This window comes from Schistocerca cancellata, chromosome 9, assembly GCF_023864275.1.
Source record: "Schistocerca cancellata isolate TAMUIC-IGC-003103 chromosome 9, iqSchCanc2.1, whole genome shotgun sequence".
Lineage (NCBI taxonomy): Eukaryota > Metazoa > Arthropoda > Insecta > Orthoptera > Acrididae > Schistocerca > Schistocerca cancellata.
Genome location: NC_064634.1, coordinates 495,369,738 through 495,394,525, shown reverse-complemented (window position 1 = coordinate 495,394,525; position 24,788 = coordinate 495,369,738). Strand labels below are relative to the sequence as shown.

General features: G+C 44.2%; 1 protein-coding gene across 1 annotated transcript in view; it reads right to left on the bottom strand.

Moving 5' to 3' along the window:
* LOC126100203 (protein son of sevenless) overlaps nt 1-24,788 on the bottom strand; it is a 185,727-nt gene that overhangs the window by 67,780 nt on the left and 93,159 nt on the right. The window contains exons 12-19 of the mRNA XM_049910763.1: nt 19,313-19,469; nt 18,366-18,473; nt 18,129-18,289; nt 17,860-18,016; nt 17,640-17,747; nt 17,398-17,553; nt 12,512-12,694; nt 8,476-8,593 (exon numbers count right to left, since the gene is read on the bottom strand). Coding sequence (XP_049766720.1) covers nt 8,476-8,593; nt 12,512-12,694; nt 17,398-17,553; nt 17,640-17,747; nt 17,860-18,016; nt 18,129-18,289; nt 18,366-18,473; nt 19,313-19,469 — 1,148 coding nt within the window. The remainder of the gene's footprint in view (nt 1-8,475; nt 8,594-12,511; nt 12,695-17,397; nt 17,554-17,639; nt 17,748-17,859; nt 18,017-18,128; nt 18,290-18,365; nt 18,474-19,312; nt 19,470-24,788) is intronic.

Here is a 24,788-nt window from a genome sequence, read left to right as displayed (position 1 = left end):
GGGGATGGAGGGGACACCAGAAGGACCTGACAAGGATGCAGATAAAATAAGTAAAAAGATTAAATGTCTTTGGACAAGCCAGTTAAAGTTATAAAATGCAGAATACGAGCAGCTGCTCGAGCGTCATCAGCTAAAACATCCGGTAAAGTAGATGGCAGGGACAGGACAACACGAAATTGACTAAAACGGGGACACGACAATAAAACATGGCGCACTGTTAATGCCGGACCACAAGGGCACTGCGTGGCTGGGTCACCGGAGAGCAGGTAGCGGTGGCTAAACCGGCAATGCCCAATCCGCAACCTGGTCAGAAGGACCTCCTCGCGCCGAGATGGTCGGGAGGATGTTGTCCAAGCAGTTGGGAGCGGTTTTACTGCCCGGAACTTGTTTCCTTGGAGGGATGACCAAGTATCCCACCACAACGACACAAGCCTCTTACATACATCCCCACGAACGTCAGATGACGGGACACAAGGGGAGGCTGGCCGAGGCAGGAGGACTGCAGCCTTGGCTGCAGCATCCGCAGCCTCATTCCCAGGCACTCCTACATGTCCGGGAACCCACAGAAAGCTGACAGAACCACCATTATCAGCGAAAGAATGGAGGGACTGCTGTATCCGTTGAATCAAGGGATGGACCGGATAGGGAGCTCCAAGGCTCTGAAGAGCACTGAGTGAGACAGAGCAGAATACATATGATGAATGGAGGTGGCGGCGGGCATACTGAACGGCCTGATGGAGAGCAAAAAGCTCGGCCGTAAAGCTGGAACATTGGTCGAGGAGCCGGTATTTAAAGGTGGCGGCCCCGACGACAAAGGCACAGCCGACACCATCGTCAGTTTTGGAGCCATCGGTATAAATAAAGGCGTGACCGGCAAGTCGAGCACGAAGTTCGACAAACCGTGAGCAATACACTGCAGCCGGAGTACCCTCCTTCGGGAGCGAGCTGAGGTCGAGATAAATATGAACCGGAGCCTGGAGCCAAGGTGGTGTCGGGCTCTCACCCTCTCTGAAGGTGGTAGGGAGGGCAAAATCCAATTGTCGAAGCAGGCGACGGAAGCGGACTCCGGGGGGCAGCAGGGCAGACACATACAACCCGTACTGACGGTCGAGAGAATCGGCGAAGAAGGACTTGTAAGAGGGGTGGTCGGGCATAGACGACAGCCGGCAGGCATACCGACACAGCAGTACGTCGCGCCGGTAGGTCAATGGTAACTCGGCAGCTTCAGCATAAAGACTCGACAGGACTAGTGTAGAAGGCTCCGGTCGCAAGACGTATCCCCCGATGGTGGATGGAGTTGAGCCGGCGTAAGAGGGACGGCCGAGCGCACAAGTAGACGAAGCTCCCATAATCCAGCTTCGATCGGACTATGGACCGGTACAAGCGAAGCAGGACAGTGCGATCCGCTCCCCAAGATGAACCGCTAAGAACTCTGAGGACATTAAGGGAACGTGTACAACGGGCCGCCAAATAACAGACATGTGGAGACCAACACAGTTTCCTGTCCAACATGAGCCCTAGAAACTTAGTTGTGTCCACAAATGGGAGAACAACGGGACCGAGATGAAAGGATGGCGGAAGGAACGCTTTATATCGCCAAAAGTTGATACAAACCGTCTTTTCTTCAGAGAACCGGAAGCCATTCGCCACGCTCCATGAGTAGAGGCTGTCTAGACAACGCTGAAGGCAGCGCTCCAGGAGGCATGTTCTCTGGGCACTGCAGTAGATCGCGAAGTCATCGACAAAGAGAGAGCCTGAGACATGAGTTGGAATGCAATCCATAATTGGATTGATCGCGATGGCAAAAAGGGCTACGCTCAAGACGAAGCCCTGAGGCACTCCGTTCTCCTGGAGGAAGATGTCGGACAATACGGAACCCACACGTACCCTAAACTTTCGATCCGTTAAAAAGGAATCAATAAAAAGGGGCAGGCGACCGCGTAGGCCCCACCTGTGCATAGTGCGGAGGATACCTCCTCTCCAACAGGTATCATAAGCCTTCTCCAAGTCGAAGAACACGGCTACCGTTTGGCGCCTTCGCAAAAAGTTGTTCATGATGAATGTCGACAAGGTCACAAGGTGGTCAACAGCGGAGCGGCGGCGACGAAAGCCGCATTGGACATTAGTAAGTAGCCGTCGAGATTCAAGAATCCAGACTAACCGAGCATTAACCATGCGCTCCATCACCTTACAGGCACAGCTTGTAAGAGAAATGGGGCGGTAACTAGAAGGAAGGTGTCTATCCTTCCCGGGTTTGGGTATAGGAACAACAACGGCGTCACGCCAACGCATGGGGACTTGACCTACGGTCCAGACGCGATTGCAGGTACGAAGAAGGAAGCTTTTGCCCGCCGGAGAAAGGTGTGCCAGCATCTGAACGTGAATGGCATCTGGCCCCGGAGCAGAGGACCGGGACAGTGCAAGCTCACGTTCGAGTTCCCGCATAGTAAAGGGGGCATTATAAGTTTCCAGATTCAGCGAGTGGAAGGAAGGTCGCCGAGCCTCTTCTGCCTCTTTCCTGGGAAGGAAGGCAGGATGGTAATGGGCGGAGCTTGAAACCTCCGCGAAAAAGCGGCCAAAGGCGTTGGAGACAGCCACAGGATCAACAAGGACCGCATTACCTGAGGTCAGGCCAGGTACCAAGGAGTGGGCCTTAATGCCCGACAGCCGGCGCAGGCTACCCCAAACGACAGAAGAGGGAGTGAAACTGTTAAAGGAGCTGGTGAAAGAGGCCCAACAAGCTTTTTTGCTGTCTTTGATGACTCTACGGCATTGCGCTTGGAGTCGTTTGTATTCAATACAATTCGCCAACGTAGGATGGCGGCGAAAGGTGCGTAAAGCACGTCGTCGAGCACGGATAGCGTCCCTACAAGCCTCGTTCCACCAGGGGACGGAAACGCGACGTGAAGAAGAAGTAGTACGAGGAATGGAACATTCGGCAGCATTGATGATAACAGCCGTGAGGTATTCGACCTGACTGTCACAACTGGGAAAATCGTGGTCCGGAAAGGTCGCCAGGGATGAGTAAAGTCCTCAGTCAGCTTTCAGTATGTTCCAGCTCGAAGGACGTGGGGATGGGGTGTGGTGCAGGAGACGAACGACACAGGGGAAGTGGTCGCTCGAATAGGTGTCAGAAAGGACATACCACTCGAACCGACGGGCAAGAGTGGTAGAACAGATCGAGAGGTCCAAGTGGGAGTAGGTATGAGTAGAGTCCAAGAGGAAAGTCGGGGCGCCGGTATTGAGGCAGACAAGATTGAGATGGTTGAAGACATCTGCCAAGAGTGAGCCTCTTTGACAGGATGCAGGAGAGCCCAAAGGGGATGATGGGCACTGAAGTCGCCAAACAATAAAAACGGCGGGGGAAGCTGAACGATCAGGTGCATCATGTCAGCCCGACTAACAGCAGACGACGGTGGAGTGTAGATGGTACAAACTGAAAAAGTAAAAGCAGAAAGAGTAATGCGGACAGCTATTGCTTGGAGTGGGGTGGTCAATGGGATGGGATGGTAATAGACATCGTCCCGAACGAGCAACATGACCCCACCATGAGCTGGGATACCGTCCACAGGGGTGAGGTCATACCGCTCCGAGGTATAGTGGGTAAAGGCAATACGGTCAGTCAGGCGCAACTTGGTTTCCTGGAGTCCAAGGACGAGCGGACAGTGCAGGCGGAGGAGCAGTTGTAATTCCTCCCGATGAGATCGAATACCTCTTATGTTCCAATGAAACAACGCCATCGCTAGTCAAAAAGTTGGGGGAACGAGACGGGGGAAGAGCTGGTCACCTCGACGGCCGCGGAGGGCCAGGTTGCGAGGGAACAATGCTACAACCGACAGGAGGCGGATCCGGGTCCATCGACTCATCGCCAGCTGCGGCCGCTGTCCCTGGTTGTGTAGGAGGGGCAGCATCATTTGCCGACGAAAGGCCAGCTGAGCGCCTGGCAGCAGAGCGTCCCGGCGAAACTGAGGACGGCCGGGAGCAGCGACTCACGGATGGAGCATCAGACGAAACGCGCCGGGGTGGAGAGGGGGATAGAGACTTCTTCTTGGAGGCCTTCTTGGAAGGCCGAGGAGGCACAGGGATGGTGGGCTGGACCCGAAGAAGGTCCTCACGCGCGGGGTCCGTTTTGGAACGCCGGACCTCGGAAGCTGGGGTCCGGAACGTTTCCCCGATGGACGCCTGAGAAGAGGATCGCTTCTCAGGTGGCGTGGGGGGGGGGGGGGGGGGGGGGAAGGAGGAGGAAGGGTGGCCCCTGGGGCAGAGGGGGTGGGGGCCACGGGGGAGGAGGATTTGGAAGGGAGGGATTTGGGAGGCGGAGGCAGAGCCCCCTGATGGGCGGAGGAGGCGGAGGGGGGACAGGATAGGGGTGAGGATACCGCGGAAGGAGTGGACACAACTGAGGCAAACGAAGTGGTCAATGGCACGGGATGGAGGCGGTCATACTTCTTCCTGGCCTCAGAATAAGAGAGCCGATCCAAAGTTTTGATTTCTTGTATCTTCTTCTCCTTCTGATATGCGGGGCAGTCTGAGGATCTAGGCGAGTGGACGCCAGGACAATTAACGCACCGAGGTGGTGGGGTGCATGTATGTTCCTCACGAAGAGGACGTCCACAATCGCCACAAAGGGGCTCAGCCTCACACCGTGACGACATGTGCCCAAAGCGCAAACACCTAAAACAGCGCATAGGAGGCGGGAGGTAGGGTCGCACGTCACACCGGTAGCACCTCACCTTTACCTTCTCCAGGAGAACGTCCCCCTCGAAGGCGAGGATAAAGGCCCCGGTGTCGATGCGACGGTCTTTGGTGCCGCGCTGGACTCGCCAAACGAAATGCACGCCTCGGCGCTCCAGGTTGGCCCTGAGCTCCTCATCAGATTGTAGCAGGAGGTCACGATGAAAAATAACCCCCTGTGTCCTATTTAGTGCCAGATGTGGGACAATGGAGACTGGGATGTCCCCTAGGCGGTCGCACGCCTGGAGCGCCGCCGACTGTGTGGCGGAGGTGGTCTTGATAAGAACGGACCCTGAACGCATCTTGCTGAGAGCCTCGATTTCCCCGAAGATGTCCTCAATGTGCTGAACAAAGAACATGGGCTTGGAGGTGGCGAATGTCCCCCCATCGGTTCGAGAACAGACCAAATAGCGGGGAAAGTACTTCGCCCCAAGCTGGCGGGCCTGTCCCTCCTCCCATGGAGTGGCCAAGGAGGAAAGGGCAGGAGAACCAGAACTAGAAACGGTACCTTTTCTTTTGAAAGACTCGGCCGTAGAGCGACCTGTACGTGGTGACGTTTCATCTGCGAAACGTCCGCCCCGATACCACCCACTCCGACCAGGGGCTCTCCCCACGGGCGCCACCCAGCCGCAGCAAGGGCCACCTGGCAGGATGACCATTGCCGGGAGTCCTGATGCCCCAAGGAGACGGGCATCTACTCCTTGGCCGACGTGGGGAGGGTGCAGCTCAGGTATCGGCAGTACGATCCCTGTGTTGTCAGGGGGCTACAACCTAGAGGGTACATGACGACCCCACCACAACGGGCTGGCTACCGTGCTGGATTTCTGGTGCCATGGAAAGTCCATCATGATCGCTGGTGCAGATGGAGATGCACTATGGGTGTAACTTGGACAACCCATCAGGCGTTTAGGCCCAATTTGAGGAATAGTGGGTATGGTTACAACGCCGGTGCAATGCTGAGTGCCAAGGTCTTAGTGCACTTAGGACCAGTGCTACACCACGTAAGGTGTCCTTCCCCAAAAGGCTCGTACTTCTGTAGAATTCTGAAAAATGTCAAACCCCAAGAGGGACCATCACATGGAAGGCCGAAACGGTTGAAACTCCTTTTAGTCGCCTCGTACGACAGGCAGGAATACCTCGGGCCTATTCTTACCCCGGACCCACAGGGGGGTTTTAAGGGAGAGGGTAAGGAGTCATTCCAATCCCAGGAGCAGAAAGACTTACCTTAGGGGGAAAAAAGGACAGGTATACACTCGCACACATGTGCGAAACGAAAGTGCTGGCATGTTGATAGACACACAAACATACACACAAATAAACACAAACATACACACAAAATTCAGGCTTTCGCAACCAACGGTTGCTTCATCAGGAAAGAGGGAAGGAGAGGGAAAGACGAAAGGATGTGGGTTTTTTTTTTCCCACGTGGAATGTTTCCCTCTATATATATATAAAACAAAGATGATGTAACTTGCCGAACGAAAGCGTTGGTATGTTGATAGACACACAAACATACACACAAAATTCAAGCTTTCGCAACCCAAGGTTGCAACCGTGGGTTGCGAAAGCTTGAATTTTGTGTGTGTGTGTGTGTGTGTGTGTGTGTGTGTGTGTGTGTGTGTGTGTGTGTCTATCAACATACCAATGCTTTTGTTTGGTAAGTTACATCATCTTTGTTTTTAGATATATTTTTCCCACGTGGAATGTTTCCCTCTATATATTTCTGTTACAGACTTACATTTTACTCATAATCTGTCAAAAATCTAAGCAATTACTGTAGATATTTTGATCTGGTTCTCAGTAATAGGTAGTGTGATTCACAAGGAAGGATTTTGCATATAATTTACAAATATTTCAATTTAACTGGCTGAGTTACAGTGAAGTGAATCCCCCGGCCGCTGTGAAAACAATGCTTTTGCCATCTAGTGCTGTTAGGTGTAATGTCAACTAACTACTGCGTCGCACAGGTGCTAGCATCGCAGATCCTTTACCAACTGCTTATTCTACAAACAAACATTCCCTGACTGTCTATGCCTATGACATGTACAGCATCTGTAAAGTTCGAAGCAAAGTAATACACGTAATTGACGCAAAATTGCAGTTCCGTTGTTTGGAATCAGGTTCTGATATCCCATGTCATATCCATTGAAGCATTCCATAGAACAATTCAACATAAGCATAACAACAATAGCCCTGTGGACGACTGCAGCGTTTTATACTCTGGAGACTTCTGTCAAATCTTACAAGTAACTACTACAGGGATAAGAGCAGATGAGGTCAACGCAACTGCAATAACAAATGCAAAATTGCACAAAAAAATTAAATTTAAAATTAAAGCATTCTAAAAAATCTTACAATTCCTGTAACTGGTATCTTGGCAGTATCAATACTGATAACAGGCAAAAATTGTCAATACTCTCAATTCCCGGGATGGATGAATTGTCTATACACACGATTAAGTTAGTGTGGAATCCTCTGAGCGTGAGCCATACTCGCACTTCTCCAGTTTTTTTAAGGCAGAGGGACAACTACTATTATTTTTAAACAGGCTGGAAAAGATAAAAATTCTATTTATTAGTATATAAAGTGGTTGCAGTATAAGATCTGCTATCATCTTAATAACAAAATTTGACAGGCCACAGAAATCTGATTTTGAGTTGCTGAATTTTGCTGTAGCTACTGCAATGTCAGTGACAACAATTTTTGTCCATTTGAATGTCGATGTTTCAGGTCTGTTGGGCGATACGAATAACTTTGTCTTTTCTACATGTCATTCTATCTGCTCAGAGCTAAGATTTTTAGGAACAATGCCTCCACACGGTGTCCACATGTTCAAATCCAAGCTTAAAATGACATGATCCATGCAATATTCAAATAAACCTCTTTCCAAGAGACATCCACTGATCAGACATAATTTCTGTGTTGTCTGCGAAGAGAGAGATTGAGCTATCTGACTGGGGTTTACATGATTGTGCCTAGTGCTATTTGTTTTAACTTTTCCAATGTTTCTGTCACTTTTATATGGTTTTATATCACCAATGAATGCTAAAACGAGACTGTCTGAGTGTATCATTAAGCATCTATAAACAAGATTTCACACAAACGATGGCAATGGGTAGAAGGATTTGAATGACAATTGTCACCTCCTGCAAAAATCGATGGGATAGCAATTTGAAATTTACGAAAGAATGTTAAACTGCAGTGAACATTACTTAATGTAAATACACAAAATTTATTGCCTAAGATGCACAAACTGCAGAAATTTTTGAAATATTAATTCTCTGTTTTGAAAAAAGAGAAGTGACTCAAGAGTACAATATGAAAAAAGATAGTAGATAGAACTAAAATCCAATTGAGAATGTTCTGAAGGACGTAGTATGAGCCAATTAATTTTATCTAAGAAAATAATTTTAAAGGCACTGTTATTTTTTATATGCTACAACTCATTTGCTTCTGTTCTCAGAGAGAGAGAGAGAGAGAGAGAGAGAGAGAGAGAGAGAGAGAGTGGGGGGGGGGGGGGGCGGCACTAAAGCCAGAACTAACTACGTAACTATACTCACAACACTGGCATCATCAATAATTATCAGGATATATTTTATCATATGACCATGGACCACCATGTTGACAGAATCTTATTTTCAGGATAAAGAATGACCCCTCAACCTCATGCAGAACATAGAAAATAGAATAACTAAACAAATTTACAACCCCCTCCTATTTCAAGTTATCTAGAAAACTCACCAAAAAAAGGAACACACGGAGGATTAATCGAACGAAGTTTCTCTTGATATTTTCGAAAATGATCACTATTTAGCTCTCTTGCATCCTCAAGAGCTTTCTCCAAACGAGCTGATATGGCCTGCAAGGGAAATAATATTTCAGTAATGTTAGATTTATAAACCCAAGAGTAACCTCTTAAACAGAACTTCGGTATAATGAAAATGTGAAGTGCTGACAGGGAAATATAGCCAATAATGACATACTGTCTGTTGACTTTTGTTTATGGTTTTTCGGTCAACAGTTTTTTAACAATTTTCCTAATAGTCCTGTAAGAGAAGAAAAATTAGGACAAAAATTCTGTGTAGTCTCACATCTTTGTACAGTGGTAGGAGGTAGTGCCATGAACAACATATTAAAAATCCTGTGGAAGAGTGGGTGTGGTGTTTAAAGGGAACTTTTTATGTTTCTCTAGAACAACACAAAAACTGCAGCTTCTAGCACAAATTTTTTCCAGTACAAAATTAACCTACATTAAATTTCATACAGAAATGGCCCTATTCATTTCTTCTATGGAACTAATAGTTTCTGTGTTGCAGGGGATGGAAAAACCACAAATTATTAACTACAATAATATTATGAAAAGATAGCAACTACTCACCATACAGCAGAGATGCTGAGTCACAGATAGGCACGACAAAAAGACTGTCAGAAAGTGAGCTTTCGGCCAATGAGGCCTTCATTGAATATAGACACCATACATACACATGCTCACACAAATGCAACTCACACACACATGACCACAGTCTATGGCTGTTGAGTCTAGCTTCAACAGCCAGAGAATGTGGTCACATGGGTGTGGGTTGCGTTTGCGCGCGTGTGTGGGTGTGTGTTATATTGTTTATTTTCAACGAAGGCCTGTTGGACTGAAAGCTCACTTTCTGGCAGTCTTTTTGTCATGTCTATCTGTGACTCAGCATCTCCACTATATGGTCAGTAGCAACTACATTCCATCCTGCATTTTCCATTGTTAGATTATTAACAATAGCATTTAAATTGTATAAAATTAATGTATATTAGTAAAAGAAGTGGTTTAAGCACGAATATTAAGTGTGTGTACCATACCAAAGTGCAAGAGACCTGTTTTCAGAGGTGAATTATATTCTGAAGGTGTAATGCATTGTAGAGGAGGATAAGTGTGAAGGTTAGAAGCGTGAGGGTAGACATGTTGCCACACTGTGCTCACGAACTTCCCTCCTTCATAGACCTGCACACTAAAGAGCAAGCAGGGGTTCCCTACTCTTATCAACCCCCGTACATCACAAGAAGCAACTGCAGGGTGTTGCACAAAGTTATACCAATCCCTCCGTACTGCACTTTACGAGTCACTGACAATGCAGTACACAGACACGCCCAAGGACTGAAGAGCACTGTCTGGCAGGGTGTGCAGCGACCAGAGACTGCCAGAGGCAGCATCAGAAGGTGGGGTGTGGAGAAAAAAATGGGGAGTGGAAAAAGGCAGGTGGGTACACTGGCAGAGTGGCACACGGAAGGAGTGAAGGAATGTCAAAATGGTGAAGGGTGTGGGTTCAGTAGGTTACCACAGGTTGAGGCAGGGATAATTTTGGGAGCAGAGAATGTGCTGTAAGGATAACTCCCACATGCGAAGTTCAGAAAAGCTGGTGGTGGAGGGGAAATCCAGATGGCTCAAGTAGTGAAGCAGCCACTGAAATCAAGCATGTTTTGTTCGGCTGCATGCTGTGGCAGTGGGTGGTCTACATTGCTCTTGGCCACAGTTTGGGGAATTGGTCATTTATCCCGGTGGACAGCTAGTTGGTAGTTATCCCAATGGTTACAGCACTGCTAGTATGCAGCATGGCTGATTTCACAGGTGACCCGACCTGTGACGGGGTGGGATAAGCCTGTGACAGGACTGCAATAGGAAGTGCCAAGTGGGTAGATTGGGCAGTGGTTGGCAAGGGGTTGAGACTGGGAGAAGCATACGTATGGACTAGGATGTTGTGGAAGTTGGGTGGACAAGGGAATTTCAGGGCATGATGATAGACAAGCTTTTTTTTTTTTTTTTCTTCTTTCTCTCTCTCTCATTGTGCCTGTCTGCTACTTAATGCGTCCTTCATGTGGTGAGTAGCTACCCATCCCTTCCACACAGTTGTTGTTTCATATCTGTATTCCATATCGGTGAAAAATAAAACAGCCCACCAACCCAGATGTGTGTGCACACTTCACTGTCAGTGATCCACGGGGCAAGCAGCAGAAGTGTTGGAACAACTTTGTAAAATCAATTCGTGCTTCTTTTAATGTACGGTAGAGACTGTGGGGTCTTTCTACAGTTTGCAGACCCACTAAGGAGGGACCACAATCCAGCAACTGCCTTTCTTCAAACCTCTACCCTCCACCCTCTATGCCCCCCCCCCCCCCCACCTCCGCCCATCACATCCACAGAATACAACGATTTATCCCTTAGTATGGTTCTACTACACTTGGATGATATACAGCTTTAATACTGTCAACTTACTTTATTTAAGAATAAACATTAATTTTACACCATTAAGACACCAGTTTTAATAACCTACAGTCCTTCCATCCACTGCAATATATAGGGGAGGGCAGAAAAATAAAAATAAAAAAAAGGAATCGGACCTTTTTGTGGGGAATTTAATTTTGTACTGTGAAACATTTTCGCTAGAAGCTATAGTTTTTGAGTTATCCAAGGAAAAGATAAAAAGTGATTAACCCCCCCCCCCCCCCCCCAACCACCCAGTCACTCAGGAGTTTAGCAGGTTGTTCACCGCCCTCTCTCCTACCTCTGTACAATAGTTTGCAATTACACAAATTTTTCCCCTAGTCAAGCTTTTATTGGTCTCCGTCAACAGCACTATAATGTTGCCAGTATGAGTGGCTGCTACCGTCAAAGGCTCACCCTAAATTACCGTTAGTGGACCACAGTCGAGCCCATAACCAGAAATTATTTGGAACTGTCATGCCTTTGTCTCGGGACCTTATCCTGCTCACTACAGCCATGGTTTTCTCTATGCTACCTTCAATAGTTGTTGGCCACTGTGTGGCAATCCAGGATCGATTTACATTGAGTTTTCTTATTTCTTGTTAAAAACTGTCATTTTTATGAATCTCAATGGCTCCCCTGAACAAACAGGCATGGTAGCCATTCTACACAGCATGAGTCTGTATGTTGGTGAATTTTATTACTTGGCTGATCTCACACAGAGCACACTCCGCCACAGCTGATTTCTTCACCTGTTCCAACCTGAAATACCATTTAAGTTCGATGAACCTGGTACTGATGGATTGTCCTGTCATTTCGACACAGACTTTTCCACATGTGTTCCCGACGTTGCAAGTGGGCGACATTTGTCTTTTGCAAACAGAATTACTCACATACTGCAAAAACAAATTAGGAAGATCGAAGAGTGTCTCAGATCAGAAAAGAAACCACTCACAATGCTGCGGGTGTTTGGCGTACCACACGCAGAGTATGTTTGGAAAAGTTTACGTCATAATGTCTGAATGATCCATCAGTTCTAAGATCAGTGTACAGAAACAGTACTTTAGTTTCGGGCAGGTAGAGAAATCAGCATTGGAGGAGTATGTGCCGTGAGACTTATCATGTAAAAGTATTCCCTGATACATTGGTTCTCTCTGCAAAGACCTACCCCATCCGCTTGTTCAGGAAAGTGTTAATTTTAAATTCATAAACATGACAATACTTTTAACAAGAAAGAAGTAAGACTCAAGATAAACAGATCCTCAAATCTTGTGCTGTGGCTATCAATCACTGCAGGTAACAGGAGAACCACAGTTAAAATGGCCAGGGAAATGCCTGAAGAAGTTTGTGAGACAGATATATATAATCTCCAGTCACAGGCTCAAGTCCACTCAGCTACTGGTAATGGAGGGCAAATGTTTGACAATGCCAGCCACTTGTGCTGACAAAACATAAGAAACATCACTAACAGCAATTCTGTACATAGCTTATAATGTTAAGTCACACTAACATACAGAATATAAAACAATACCATACCTGGAAAGTAAATTTAAGCCTGAAGACTGATGCAGAGCCCATTGCCGACACAACAGCCAATACACCATTAAAATTGTTCAGTTCCTGTAAAACTAACATAATCTCAATTATCCGAGATACTATTGCAACTCTTTCTTCAAAGTTTTCTGCTTCCACAATATTTTTTTCTAGCCATCGTGTGAACTGCAAACAAGCAAAAATATTACTAGTTACAATGCACAATTTTTGCATCTCATCTATTTTATTGTAGTTCAATTTCTACACCTCCCTTTAATATTGCAAATATTCATCTTGAATTACAAAACTGAAAGAAGTTACTCATGCCAGCTGACACAATAGAGGGTAGGGTGTAGCAGACAGCACTACATGATTTAAGATGAAAGAAAAGGAGGTGAAAGTGTACAATGCATTTCTTCTCAATTACAAATATATCACTTGAAACAAACTATGGTGTCCTAAAACAAAAACAAAAGAGTAAGTTACAACAACTGACAAAGTGCATATTGCTCAGTCAGTCAATGAGATACCAATTGACAAGGTAAAAGAAATGAAAATGTTTGAATATTCTCTTCCACATGAAAGCCACTGTGCCGTCCATATATTGTACTACAGAAAATATATTACTGCAGATCTGCATCTGAGCTGTAAGTGGAAGCCAGGAAAAACCCTTAAATACACAGTTTCTTTGCAAAATCATACATGGTTAATTTTTTTGTATTCACTAATCCACTACGTAAGAATATTGCAAGAAAGAAAGTTGTTACCATATAGCACAGATACTGGGTTGCAGATAGGCACAACAAAAACACTGTCACAAATAAAGCTTTACAGCACTAGTGCACGATGGGAGTGGCAACTGGGTGAGGGTAAGGAGGAGGCTGTGGCGGGGAAGGGGAGGGATAGTAAGGTACGGGTGGTGGACAGTTAAGTGCTGCAGGTTAGATTGAGGGCTGGCGAGAGGTGGAGAGTGGAAGGGAGCGGGACGCAGCAGAAAAGGAGAGAATTAAAAAGACTGAGTGCGGAGGTAGAATCAGGGCTGCATAGTGCTGGAATGTGAACAGGGAAGGGGCTGGGTGGGTGAGGACAAATACTGATGGAGGTTGAGGCCAGAAGAGTTACGGCGGTGTAGGATAATTGCAGGGAAAGTTTCCACCTGTGTAATTCAGAAAGCTGGTGTTGCTGGGAAGGATTCATATGGCACAGGCTGTAAGCAGTCATTGAAGTGAAGGAGTCATGTTTGGCAGCTTGTTCAACAACAGGGTGGTCCACTTGTTTCTTGGCCACAGTTTGTTGGTGGCCATTCATGTGGACAGACAGCTTGTTGGCTGTCATGCCCATATAGAATGCAGCACAGTGGTTTCAGCTTAGCTTGTAGATCACATGACTGGTTTCACAGGCCTTTGATGGGATAGGTTATGTTTGTGACCAGACTGGAGTAGGTGGTCGTGGGAGAATATATGGGACAGTCTTGCATCTATGTCTACTACAGGGGTATGAGCCATGAGGTAAGGGGTCTGGAGCAGAGTTGCGTACGGATGGACGAGTATAGTGCGTAGGTTCAGTGGACAGCGGAATACCACTGCGGGACGGGTGGGAAGGATAGTGGGCAGGACATTTCTCATTTCAGGGCATGACAAGAGGTAATTGTATCCGTGGCAGAGAATGTAATTAAGTTGCTCCAATCCTGGGTGGTACTGAGTTACTAGGGGAATGCTCCTCTACGGCTGGACAGTGGGACTTCGGGAGGTGGAGGGAGACTGGAAAGATAAGGCACGGGAGATTTGTTTTTGTAGTCAAAGCCACAACACCACATAATGTTGGCGGAAACTCTGCCTATGTTTTGAAAAATCAGAGAAGTGCAGGTTCAAATGACCATAGGTCACGAAATCTGCATATTCACTTTGCCAACAACATATGAGAATGCACCACAATATCAAAACCATGAGAAGTTGTAAGTTGTGTAGCAGAAGAGCTACCAAAATAAATGTCCAATACTACCATGTAAATTAGAAAATAAAAAACAACCCACTGAAGACAGCACAAAATGTGCTGAAACATGTCCAAGGGTGAAACAAAACAGAAAAAAGGTGTCTCGCATAAGGTGAAATTCCTCCTCCCATATCATAGCAAGGACAGACATAACAAGAACTGCAACACCACAAGATGAGTATCGACGAAAGTGGCTTATTGGGTTGAGTAGGACTACATGATGCAAATGGGGAAGAAGTTGTTGAGGATCTGGAGGAATGTGGATAGGTTCCAGGTAATATGTTGAAGGTATTGGTCTACCACCACATCCAGTGTTTTTATTTCTCTCATTTTCCAATCCCGCCCCCCTCCCCACATCTCACCAGCCCTCCATCTAACATGCAGCACTTCCACTGTCCACCACCTCTATTCTACTATCCCTTCCCCTCCCAACCCAGCCTCCTCCTTACCCTCACCCTCACCCTCACCCTCAACCTCACCCTCACCCTCACCCTCAACCTCAACCTCAACCTCACCCTCAACCTCACCCTCAACCTCACCCTCACCCTCAACCTGTTGCCATTCCCATCGTGCACTGGTTCTGCTGTTCGCAGTGTGGCCTCAGTTGCCTAAGACCCAGTCATGCGTGCATGTGTGTGTGTTTTTGCTGTACCTATCTGCGAATCAGCATCTACGCTATATGGTGAATAGCAACTTTCCTTCTCATAACATTATTACAATCCGTCCTCAATTTTCCATTGTTTAATCCACCAAGTGTTTTAAGTGTATGACAAAATCTCAGGAAGCTCTCTGCATATAATGCAGTTTAATGTTCCCAAGGAGGAGGAGCAATTACTGGGAGATCTTTTCAGTTTCATATGAGAACTTAGCTTTCAGGGTGTTCATGAAGTGGATACAAAGGCAACACAGCCTCATTTCAAATGAAACATGTCAGTAGGTGGCAATTTGAGTGTTATGGATAACAAGTGGAGGTGTGTCTAATGGCTGAAAATCATTAACACAACTCCCTTTGCTATTTTACTTCATTATTTGTTTTGCCTGTAAAACTGTTTTGCTAATAGCACATGCAAGTCAAAAGGGAAAAGGTGAGAATCTACAGCCCCACCAATAAACATGTCATTACAGATAATGTAGAAGCTGACTGTATGTAAATCAGCCTAATTCAAGGAACTATCTCAGTGTCCACTTCGAATACAGGTATCACAGCAAAACTCTGAAAATTCTACAAGAAGATTGAAAGGGATTCTGATCCCCAGTCCTCGTGGATACAAGTATAAAAATTAGTGTCACCTCACCTGAAAGTAAGTCTGAAGAATTATTATCTCTTGGAATTATATAAACATATTTAGTTTGTGCTAGGCTCTTTAGCTCTTCTACTTCAGTCCCGAACCCATTCCAGTTTAAATGAAGTGCAACTGCCCTTTATCAGTAATTCCTCCCCCCACTTCCTCATTGTATCTTCGTTGGGGGGAGCACTACAACAACAGAAAGGGCAAGGAAAAGAACAACTTAATTCTGGTTGTAATACTTTGATTTCCGAAACTGCTGCTTACATCGAAATTTTTTAAGTGTTTCGTGATTCAATAGCTACTTTTCCAAGTTTCAATTTACTTTCGTTATCGGAATCACAGTGTGTCGTTAATACAGCAAAGACACAGTATCTAATTTCACTTTTGTCTGGTTATTATAGAATGGTGGATATCAGTCTTGTTTAGATTCATTAAGAATTCAATGCCGATTTGGAAATAAATGTGGTTATATGTATAGTTGCAGACTCGCTTCTCGTACAGTGCAGACACTGTAATGGGTTAACTGGCTACGAATGTAAATAAATGAGAATGTGGACAGCCTGAGAGGAGAGGAGGGATACAAGGGGAGCCCTTTCACAGGTCTGGCAGCCTGAACCCTTGTTCTGTGCTTCTGCAAACATATAACTGACACAAAGTCACAGTGATCGCCATTCTTTCTGGTGTCTGGTGTTACGAGAGTTGTACTCGAACCCTGTGGTGGACTAGTGTTAGTTTTTTCCCTCATTCTGAAATAAGAACAGGAAACAGTGAGCAATGCACAATCCAAAGCAAAGCGGAGTACCCAAAGCATTCATTAACAGCTACAGCGCAACCATTTTCTGGTGGTGTAAATGTGGCAGTTCGGGCATAACCTCTATCAGTACCTTACATAATTCTAGTTCAAAACTCCTCCTCTAAAACTGCCAAGTAGAAACATCCACATAATATTACTATTTGTATTCAGTCATTGATTTCACAAATGTTTTGACTAGTATGGAAAGGACCTCTGTTCTGCAGTTCATTAGCTGCATAGTTTAGCACACAGTGTCTTCTCTTACTTTAATTTTCTTCCTATACTCTGGACTCTACACTAGATTGTGACATACACGGTTGCCTACAGCCAGGAATATGTCTTTCTGAACAAGGAGTGTTTTACTGTACTTTCTGACCATTACATACTAAGGTAATGTTCATATTACTGGCATTTACAACACACAAGAATTTTTAAGAGGCTTATAAGCTTGGTGTAATGAGGCTTACAGTAACCCAATAATACTGACATATTTAAAGTCAATTCAAAGGCTATAATTGTCCCCAGCACCAATCTATACTTTTCCCCTGTATTTCCTACTAGAGTGACATATTCTAGCACCTACTCATTTTGTAACCCACTGTAGCACATCAGAACACTTTCGATGAAATTATACGTCCGTGTTTTGCATAACTCCCATTACAAAACTGGGCAGCACATGGACATAGTGCCAAAATTATTTAATAGCAATTAAGATCTCTTTCTTTACAGTTCAAGGACTTTATGAAATCTTACATTTATTTAATAGACAATTAAGATCTCTTTCTTTACAGTTCAAGGACTTTATGAAATCTTACATTTGTCGTATGTTTGATCATGCGAAGAAGGTTCGGGGAAGTCTGTTCTTTTTCCTTTTTGGTCCACACACTTCCAACGAGTTCTGATGGTTTTACTGCCCTGTAGAGTTCGAACTCCAACAATGTCAGCTGACGAGCAATTTCTATTGGATGTAGCTGCAAAGAAACAAAAAGTCAGTAAATAATTCTATTCTGCGAGTCAAATATCAAATGTTTCTAAAAGTAGTGAAATGCTTATTTACAGTCAGAATATTCCATTCTTCTTCAGGGCAGCGGATATGCCATTCAGTCGGAGGTGGCGAACGGTCAAAAGCAAATCTAATTTCTCTCTGCTGTTCAGCTGGATCAGACTGAAATATACCAATTTACAACGTATTTTTTCTCAATAATTTCAAAATATTTACAACATATTTTTTCACAATAATTTCAAAATATCTTCATTAGACATACTTTACTGCTTACCTTTCGCTGCACAATTTTCAACACTGAATCGACCCACTTCCTCATTGATTTTCCATTTACTGTATTTAAAAAATTGTTAAGTTGCTCTAACAGTGCTGGATCCCTTTCAAAGTCATAAAAATGGTGATCTACCCAATGTCTTAGTACGTTTAGCACCCTGCAAGCAGAATCTCACAGTTTTAAGATATTTTATAAAAAATTATCATATTCAGTAAAATTTAAGGCTAACTTTGAATTAAAAAGGAAATCCGATGAAATGTGACTCTTACCTGAACTGTACTGGCTGACAGTACTCTTTTCGATACCTTTTCCAGTCTTCTCGCTGCGAATTTTTTAGCGTCTTATCTGATTCTAATGAATCTTTATTATCCTCGTACACGATGGATGGATCGGGAATGTTAAATCTCTCTACCAGGAGACCAAGGAGTTCCTGAAGTTATCATTTATCATTACTGACAAAACCTGTTAACTCCAACACTATTTCCAGTAAAAAACAAAATGCTCACCTGTGGCGAACAGAAGCTCCTGTAGGTTGTGAGAAAAGTGCGTACAAACATGGGATCAGCATATATATGATAAGTTAGCCTCTCGACCAATTTATACAGTGTGGCTCCCTGAAAATATGATTCATCATATATTTGATCATTAACAAGGGATATTTAACAATAATAGTTTTACTAACAAATATGTGGCACTGCTGTGAGAAATCAGTCACATCATCTGACAAACAAATTGCCAAACCTTCACATGACAATCACAATCTTTAATAACCTTCAAAAACTGAAGAACACAAAATAGTATATTCATAATGAGAATGTGAATCTCAGGATACGCATAAATCAATATGAAGACATGAGAGTCACATAACAGAAGGTTCTTTGCAATAGAAAATCAACCAACCAACCCCGCACACACACACACACACACACACACACACACACACACACGTCCTAATGGCATAACCTTAGAAACTAATTTGGATAATGTTACAGCTGCTTAGAACTGTACTACAACTACATATAGTAAACACAGAGTTTAGCACATTTCTACACTACTCTGACATGTAACTAGCAACTGATGCCAAAAAACTAGAATGTTACTGAGTACATATTTTTAGGCTTAAAAATAGCAATTATGTCAGCAAAGACCAAGAATGGGAACCATGTGGTTTTACAAACCCCTTAGAAAAGTAGTTTTTTTGTTAGATAAAACAAGCTGTAACAACATTCACTTACATATTGTGAGTATAATGTAGTAGGAAAACTAACAACAAAGATGCAATTTGCTCTTTTTTGTGAGAGCTTGAATAAAAGAACAAGTGTGGCAGATTTTTCTATAAACAGCCAGATATCACCTTAAAAATATTTTTGTACAAAAAATAATAAAAATGAAGGACACAACTATTATTTTGAATATTATAACTGTGCAACAGAGCTTAAAACAAGATGTTAACCTTAATAAGTGGGACACCAGCATTTTCTCTTTCTTCAAGGACAATGTTGTCCTTGCAATCACTTTCAGCAAACCTGTAAATATCTGGTGAAGGTAGTCGCAAGGGATGTTTCTTCTCTTCATCCAAGAGTATGCTATCCAACGTGCGTTCCAACATGCTGCAAATAATAAGAGTTATAATAAGAATTTATCATAATAATAAAGATAAAATGCTCATCATCATTACTTTAATGAAATGATTGTACAATAACCTATTCAAGTTTGAAATGCAGCAACTATATTATTGTTATAAAATTATCACTATGCTCCGTTCTTTTATTTCTTAGATAAAGCATATGGTTTTACAAAGTTAAATAACTAATTTGCTAGGAGCACATGCAGTAGCTAACAAACTATGTTTGGAGCTAAAAACAGGAGGTCCCTTAAACATCCAGTGGCCTTGATCTTATGGCATCCCTTTTGTGTGTATGATGTAATAATTATTTTCACCAATCAAATACATTCCCTTTGTATTTGAAATAACTACAATTTTTAGTGTTCTATATGGGAGGAGCAGTGAAGTGACACAGGTCAGGCAGCACAGAGTCATGCCACAGACTAAATACTTGTCCTATCGTCACACATTAATGATGTTATGACTTATACGTAGTTAAGCTTAAGGCTGCTGGAAGCCAGTAAGGGCACTCCAAGACAGGAAATCAGAGACAACGCAGAAAGCAAACAAAAGTGGCAGTGTTTAGGCTACCAGAGGTCGAAAATAATGCTAGAGTCCTGCAAATTGCAGATGCTCTGGCCAGCTGTCTCAGGAGAGAAGTTTCACCCCAGAGAATTAACTGGTAACTTCATCCACCACCTAAACGCCATTGTAAGGCATCACAATAGAAGATGGTCACAAAAAGGCACATCTTAGCAGATACAGCAAGCTTGTTACCTGCTCCCAAGAGTCACAACGTCAGTGGGTTTACAGTGGTCGGAGTGCTACACCAGCAGTCCCCACTTACAAAAGGCCTCTGGGTGGGGCCAAGTGATAAAACACTGTTGTTGCTGGCCAAAGCAAGGAGGACAGTGATGTTAAGCTTTCAGATCAAGCTGTTGCTACCAAACTTGGTGTTTGTTAACGCAAGGTCCAGATACATTTCTACTTACAAAGTAGGAGAATGGGAGGACTAAGTGTGGTTGGCCTGTGGTGCCCAGGAGATACAGAGCCACTAGTCAGATTGACTGAAGCCCATAAAGTGCCGGTGGATCGGTGGGCCAACTATAGGAAGAGTGAAATACCACATTTTTGTATTCAGAGTTCTCAATCGGATCACTGCGGCAGCAACTCCGAGTCAGTTGTTGCCGGCATCAATAAGCTCTGACAAGCCTGTTTTTTCCACTTGGAGTGCTGCTCTCTTCTCTGCTTCTGCCAGCATTCATCCCATAGGCTCAGGCACCAACTTCAGTTGTGCAACCAGTTGCATCCTTTGCTTTTTCTAGTGTTTAGGATTAGCCTTCAGTGTAGTTGTTTGTTTGATTGCAAACAGACAGTGTTAACAGACCCACAAGTCTCCTCAAGTCTTCTGTTGCAAGCATCCTATTGAGTCTTAAAAACCGCACCTCTCAGAGGTACCTCGTGACACAGCTTCATGCTGCTGCAAACAATCAACCTGCCTTCACTGGAAGTCAGGCTGCATTTGCTCCTAACCGCTCAGCAACAGCAGACTGACCTGTAACCCCGTCTTCCCTGTATCCCGTGTTAGGATGTGACATACATAAACACTGTCTCGTGCCAGGTGTGGAATATCCTTAACGGTTTTTGGGATTGATAGGTGTTCAGTCTGATGTCAAGACTGAGTTGGCAGCTAATGAGAAGCAGCACCTGCACTCCAGTGAGAACAGACAGAGCAAAATAAGTAGAAGAAAGAAACAGAGATTGGCACCAAATTACCGACATGTCCAGAGCAGCCTTATCTATATATGACTTCATGGCAATGTAGGGGGGTTGCAGGAATGGTTGGGTGGCAACAGGATGGAGCGGTCCTACGAGGACCGCCAGGCCGACAACACGAGGTAGCAGCACGGTCCAGCAGCATGGGGCACGTGGAGTCCCTGCGAGCTTCAGCAACATTGGCAGTGGCAGCCAGTGAGCAGCCGGCAGCGGGCAACTGCCTGGCACAGCAAAGCGGAAGACAACACGAAGCCAAGAGTGTCGCAAGGCCACACTTGCTCATCTCACCTTAGTGCAGTGCTTTCAGCGGTGGTGCTATCTCGAATCGACTCGTCTCACCTTTACACTGTTCATCAGTAGTCAAAGTAAGTCATAGCCGCACCTAACTACACAGTTGCCCGTAGTGTAGCAGCTGCAACTAACATCACTATTAGTGATGCCCCTAAAGTCATTCAACAGGCTTTTGATACTATGGAATCGGCATTAAATGAGCTCATAAAAATGTAGACATAGCTTTTGAACTATTGCGTGGAGCAGACATCTAATACTGTTGAAGTTCATAAAAACCGGTATTCAGGGTCCTCAACAAAGTAAACTGCAGCTGCATGAATTATCTTCCATGTGGGAAGAAGTAAGAAATATCTTGTTGAAAAATTATGCATGTAAGTATATTTTGTACTTTTACTCTTGGAAATGTTTTCTAGTAGGCAATCAAAGCAAGAAACAATTGCAGATTAGGCTGTATAGTAGATTCACTTCAACATCAATTTTGTGGGGCTGTTGATGTTGCAGTGCCAGCATCAGAAATAGCTGGATATTTGTCATAAATAGGCAAATTGAGCAGTGCAGTATTCATTCCGGGGACCTATGATGAGCGCATTCCGACAATTGTGCACGCTAAGGACGAAAACATCACACTAACTGAGGCTGTTGAGGTAGCTCTGACAGAAGAGTTGGCATTTATGTCCACCAAAGAAGAAGGATTTGGTGAAGAAGTCATCAGGGCAAAACGGGGTAGGTCACCCATAACTGTTTCTCAAGTGGATGTGCAGGGCACACGTCTAAGACTGCAGAAGTGATGTTAGGTGTAAAATCTGTGGGAAATCAGGGCATTTAATGTAAGACTGACTACCTAAGAAAAAAATTCTTAAAATAGAATCGGTTCAAGTGTGTCAAGAGTCAGAGGTCCAAAAGTCAGTCCGATGCAAAAGTTTCAATTTACTGGGACACTGCAGTCCTTACAAGAAAGCAAAGCCAATTGTGTGTTTCACGTCATAGGGCTGGACATGTGGTTAGAGAATGTACTGAGAACACAAGGCAGTCTGTGAAAAATAAGAAGCACAAAAATGAAAGTACAAACGATTTGTAGAACTGAACTGCACATCGAGTACAGAAAATCCATTAAAATTGCTTCTAGATAATGCAGCACACATTAGCTTGTTCAATAGCACCTGTGAAGTCAGGTCTGGTGTAGACCTGAGGGAGGTGTAAAGGTTTTACAAGTCTGGTCATACGTACATATGGAATGACTGTTTTAGATCTTTGAACAGATCAGCAATTAAGAGTGAAGCATAAGTTTTATCCGGTAGGAGGGGAATCAGATTTTCCCTACATCAGTTTAATTGGTAGAGACTTCTTTACAAAGCATGGTGTAGTAATTGATTACGCCAATGGAGCCCTGTGGATCGGGGGTAGGCCCATTACATTGTGTAGAGGTAGAATTACAAGGCGCAAGTACACAGGAATAGGGACTTAGAAAGCCACATACAGATTCTGAAACTGCAGAATGCAAATACAGTAGGAGTTCATAGTTCTCCGAGAAGCTCAGAAGAGCCAGTAAATCAAAGTATGCAAAGGAAGTGATGAAGTAAACAAATTACCGGTAGACAGACATCTCGTCGGCAGGAAACAGACTCTACAGAAGGTAGGCCAGATGGATAAAATAAAATTAGGTTTTGTGAGGAGATAATTTTGAAGCCAAAGGTTCCAGATACTAGCCTAAGATATGGCACTGCTGAAAAACAAGAGTTGCAGAGAGGCATGTCTTCGCAGAGGCCCTAGAGAGAGCAGTAAAAGGATCATTTAATTAGTGTGTTACGTACATGAGAGAAGGCAGTTTCTATTGAGATGCCTTGCATTAATGTGCAATAATTTCTGCCAAGTCTGAAGCAGACTGTACGCAAGGTAGACAAGGTCATGATTGAGAGGAAAAAAAAAAAAAATCCAGAGTCAGTTTATTATGAGAAAACTTGCAGTTAGATCATTTAAATGTCATAGAAAAAAATAGAAGTGTGTTCTATGTAAAAGGATATATTTCATTTGCCAAGAGATGGATTGATATATACAGAGACAATTTGGCATCAAATAAAACTAATTCCTGAAGCAGAGGGACAAGTACTTAGCTTGCATCCTTACACAATACCAGAAGTGCAGAAGGAAGCATTACAACATGAGATAAATCAGATACTGGAGGATGACAATAGTACCTTCAGCAAGCGCCTGGAATTTCCGGTTATTCCTGATTCCCAAAAAGATTGAGGCATCTAGTAAACAGAAATGGAGAGTGGTAGCTGATTACAGAAAACTAAAAGACATTACTGTCAACACTGTCTTCCCACTCATACACATTGATGAAATTTTGCACAAACTGGGTAATGTAAAATATTTTTCAATGCTTAATTTGGCTAAGGAATATTATGTGAGGGTTGGAACTTAAATATTGGCAACTATTTATTCATAAATGATACAAAAGAGTTACATGTTTGCACCTGTTCCTGTCCTCCAAAGTAGTCACCAGCCTTGTATAGAACCCGTTGCCAGCAATGTGGAAGGTGTAGTATACCGTTAGCAGAGCCTGTTCTTTTGCCAGTGGGAATGGAGTGGTCTACTGCCTGTAGAATCTCTAGAACAGTTCTGAAGTGAATGCTACGAAGTGGTTTCTTCATCTCCGGAATCAAATCAAAGTCACGAGGATTTAAGACCAGGGAATATGGTGGATGGCACAGTACTTCCCAGTCCCATCGACTGAACAGAGCAGCCACAGCTTGCACTGTATGCACCCGCACATTGTACTGCAAAATGATGGGTGGGTTGTGCAGAAAGTGTCGCCGCTTCTTTCGCAAAGCTGGTCACAGGTGATGCTCCAAAAACGAACAGTAATACTGTGCATTGACAGTCTGCCATGGAGAAATGTAATGCGTTAGGATAACACCATCACAGTCATACACGAGAATCACCATAGCTTTAGACCGCTCCATTCGCACCATCAACAGAACGGGCTCTGCTAACGGTATACTATGCCTTCCATATCACTGGCAACGGGTTCTACATAGTGCTGGTGAATACTTTGAAGGACAATAACAGGTGCAAACATGTGACTCTTTTGTATCGGTTGTGAATAAATAGTAGTCACTATTCAAGTTTCAACCCTCATAGTACCTGGGAGTGCCAGGAGAAGCTGCCCGACATTCGAGGGTATCGACATTGAATCGTTGAAAATCTATGAAAGACAACAGCAGTGATCCACAAATAGCAAGACAACATGACA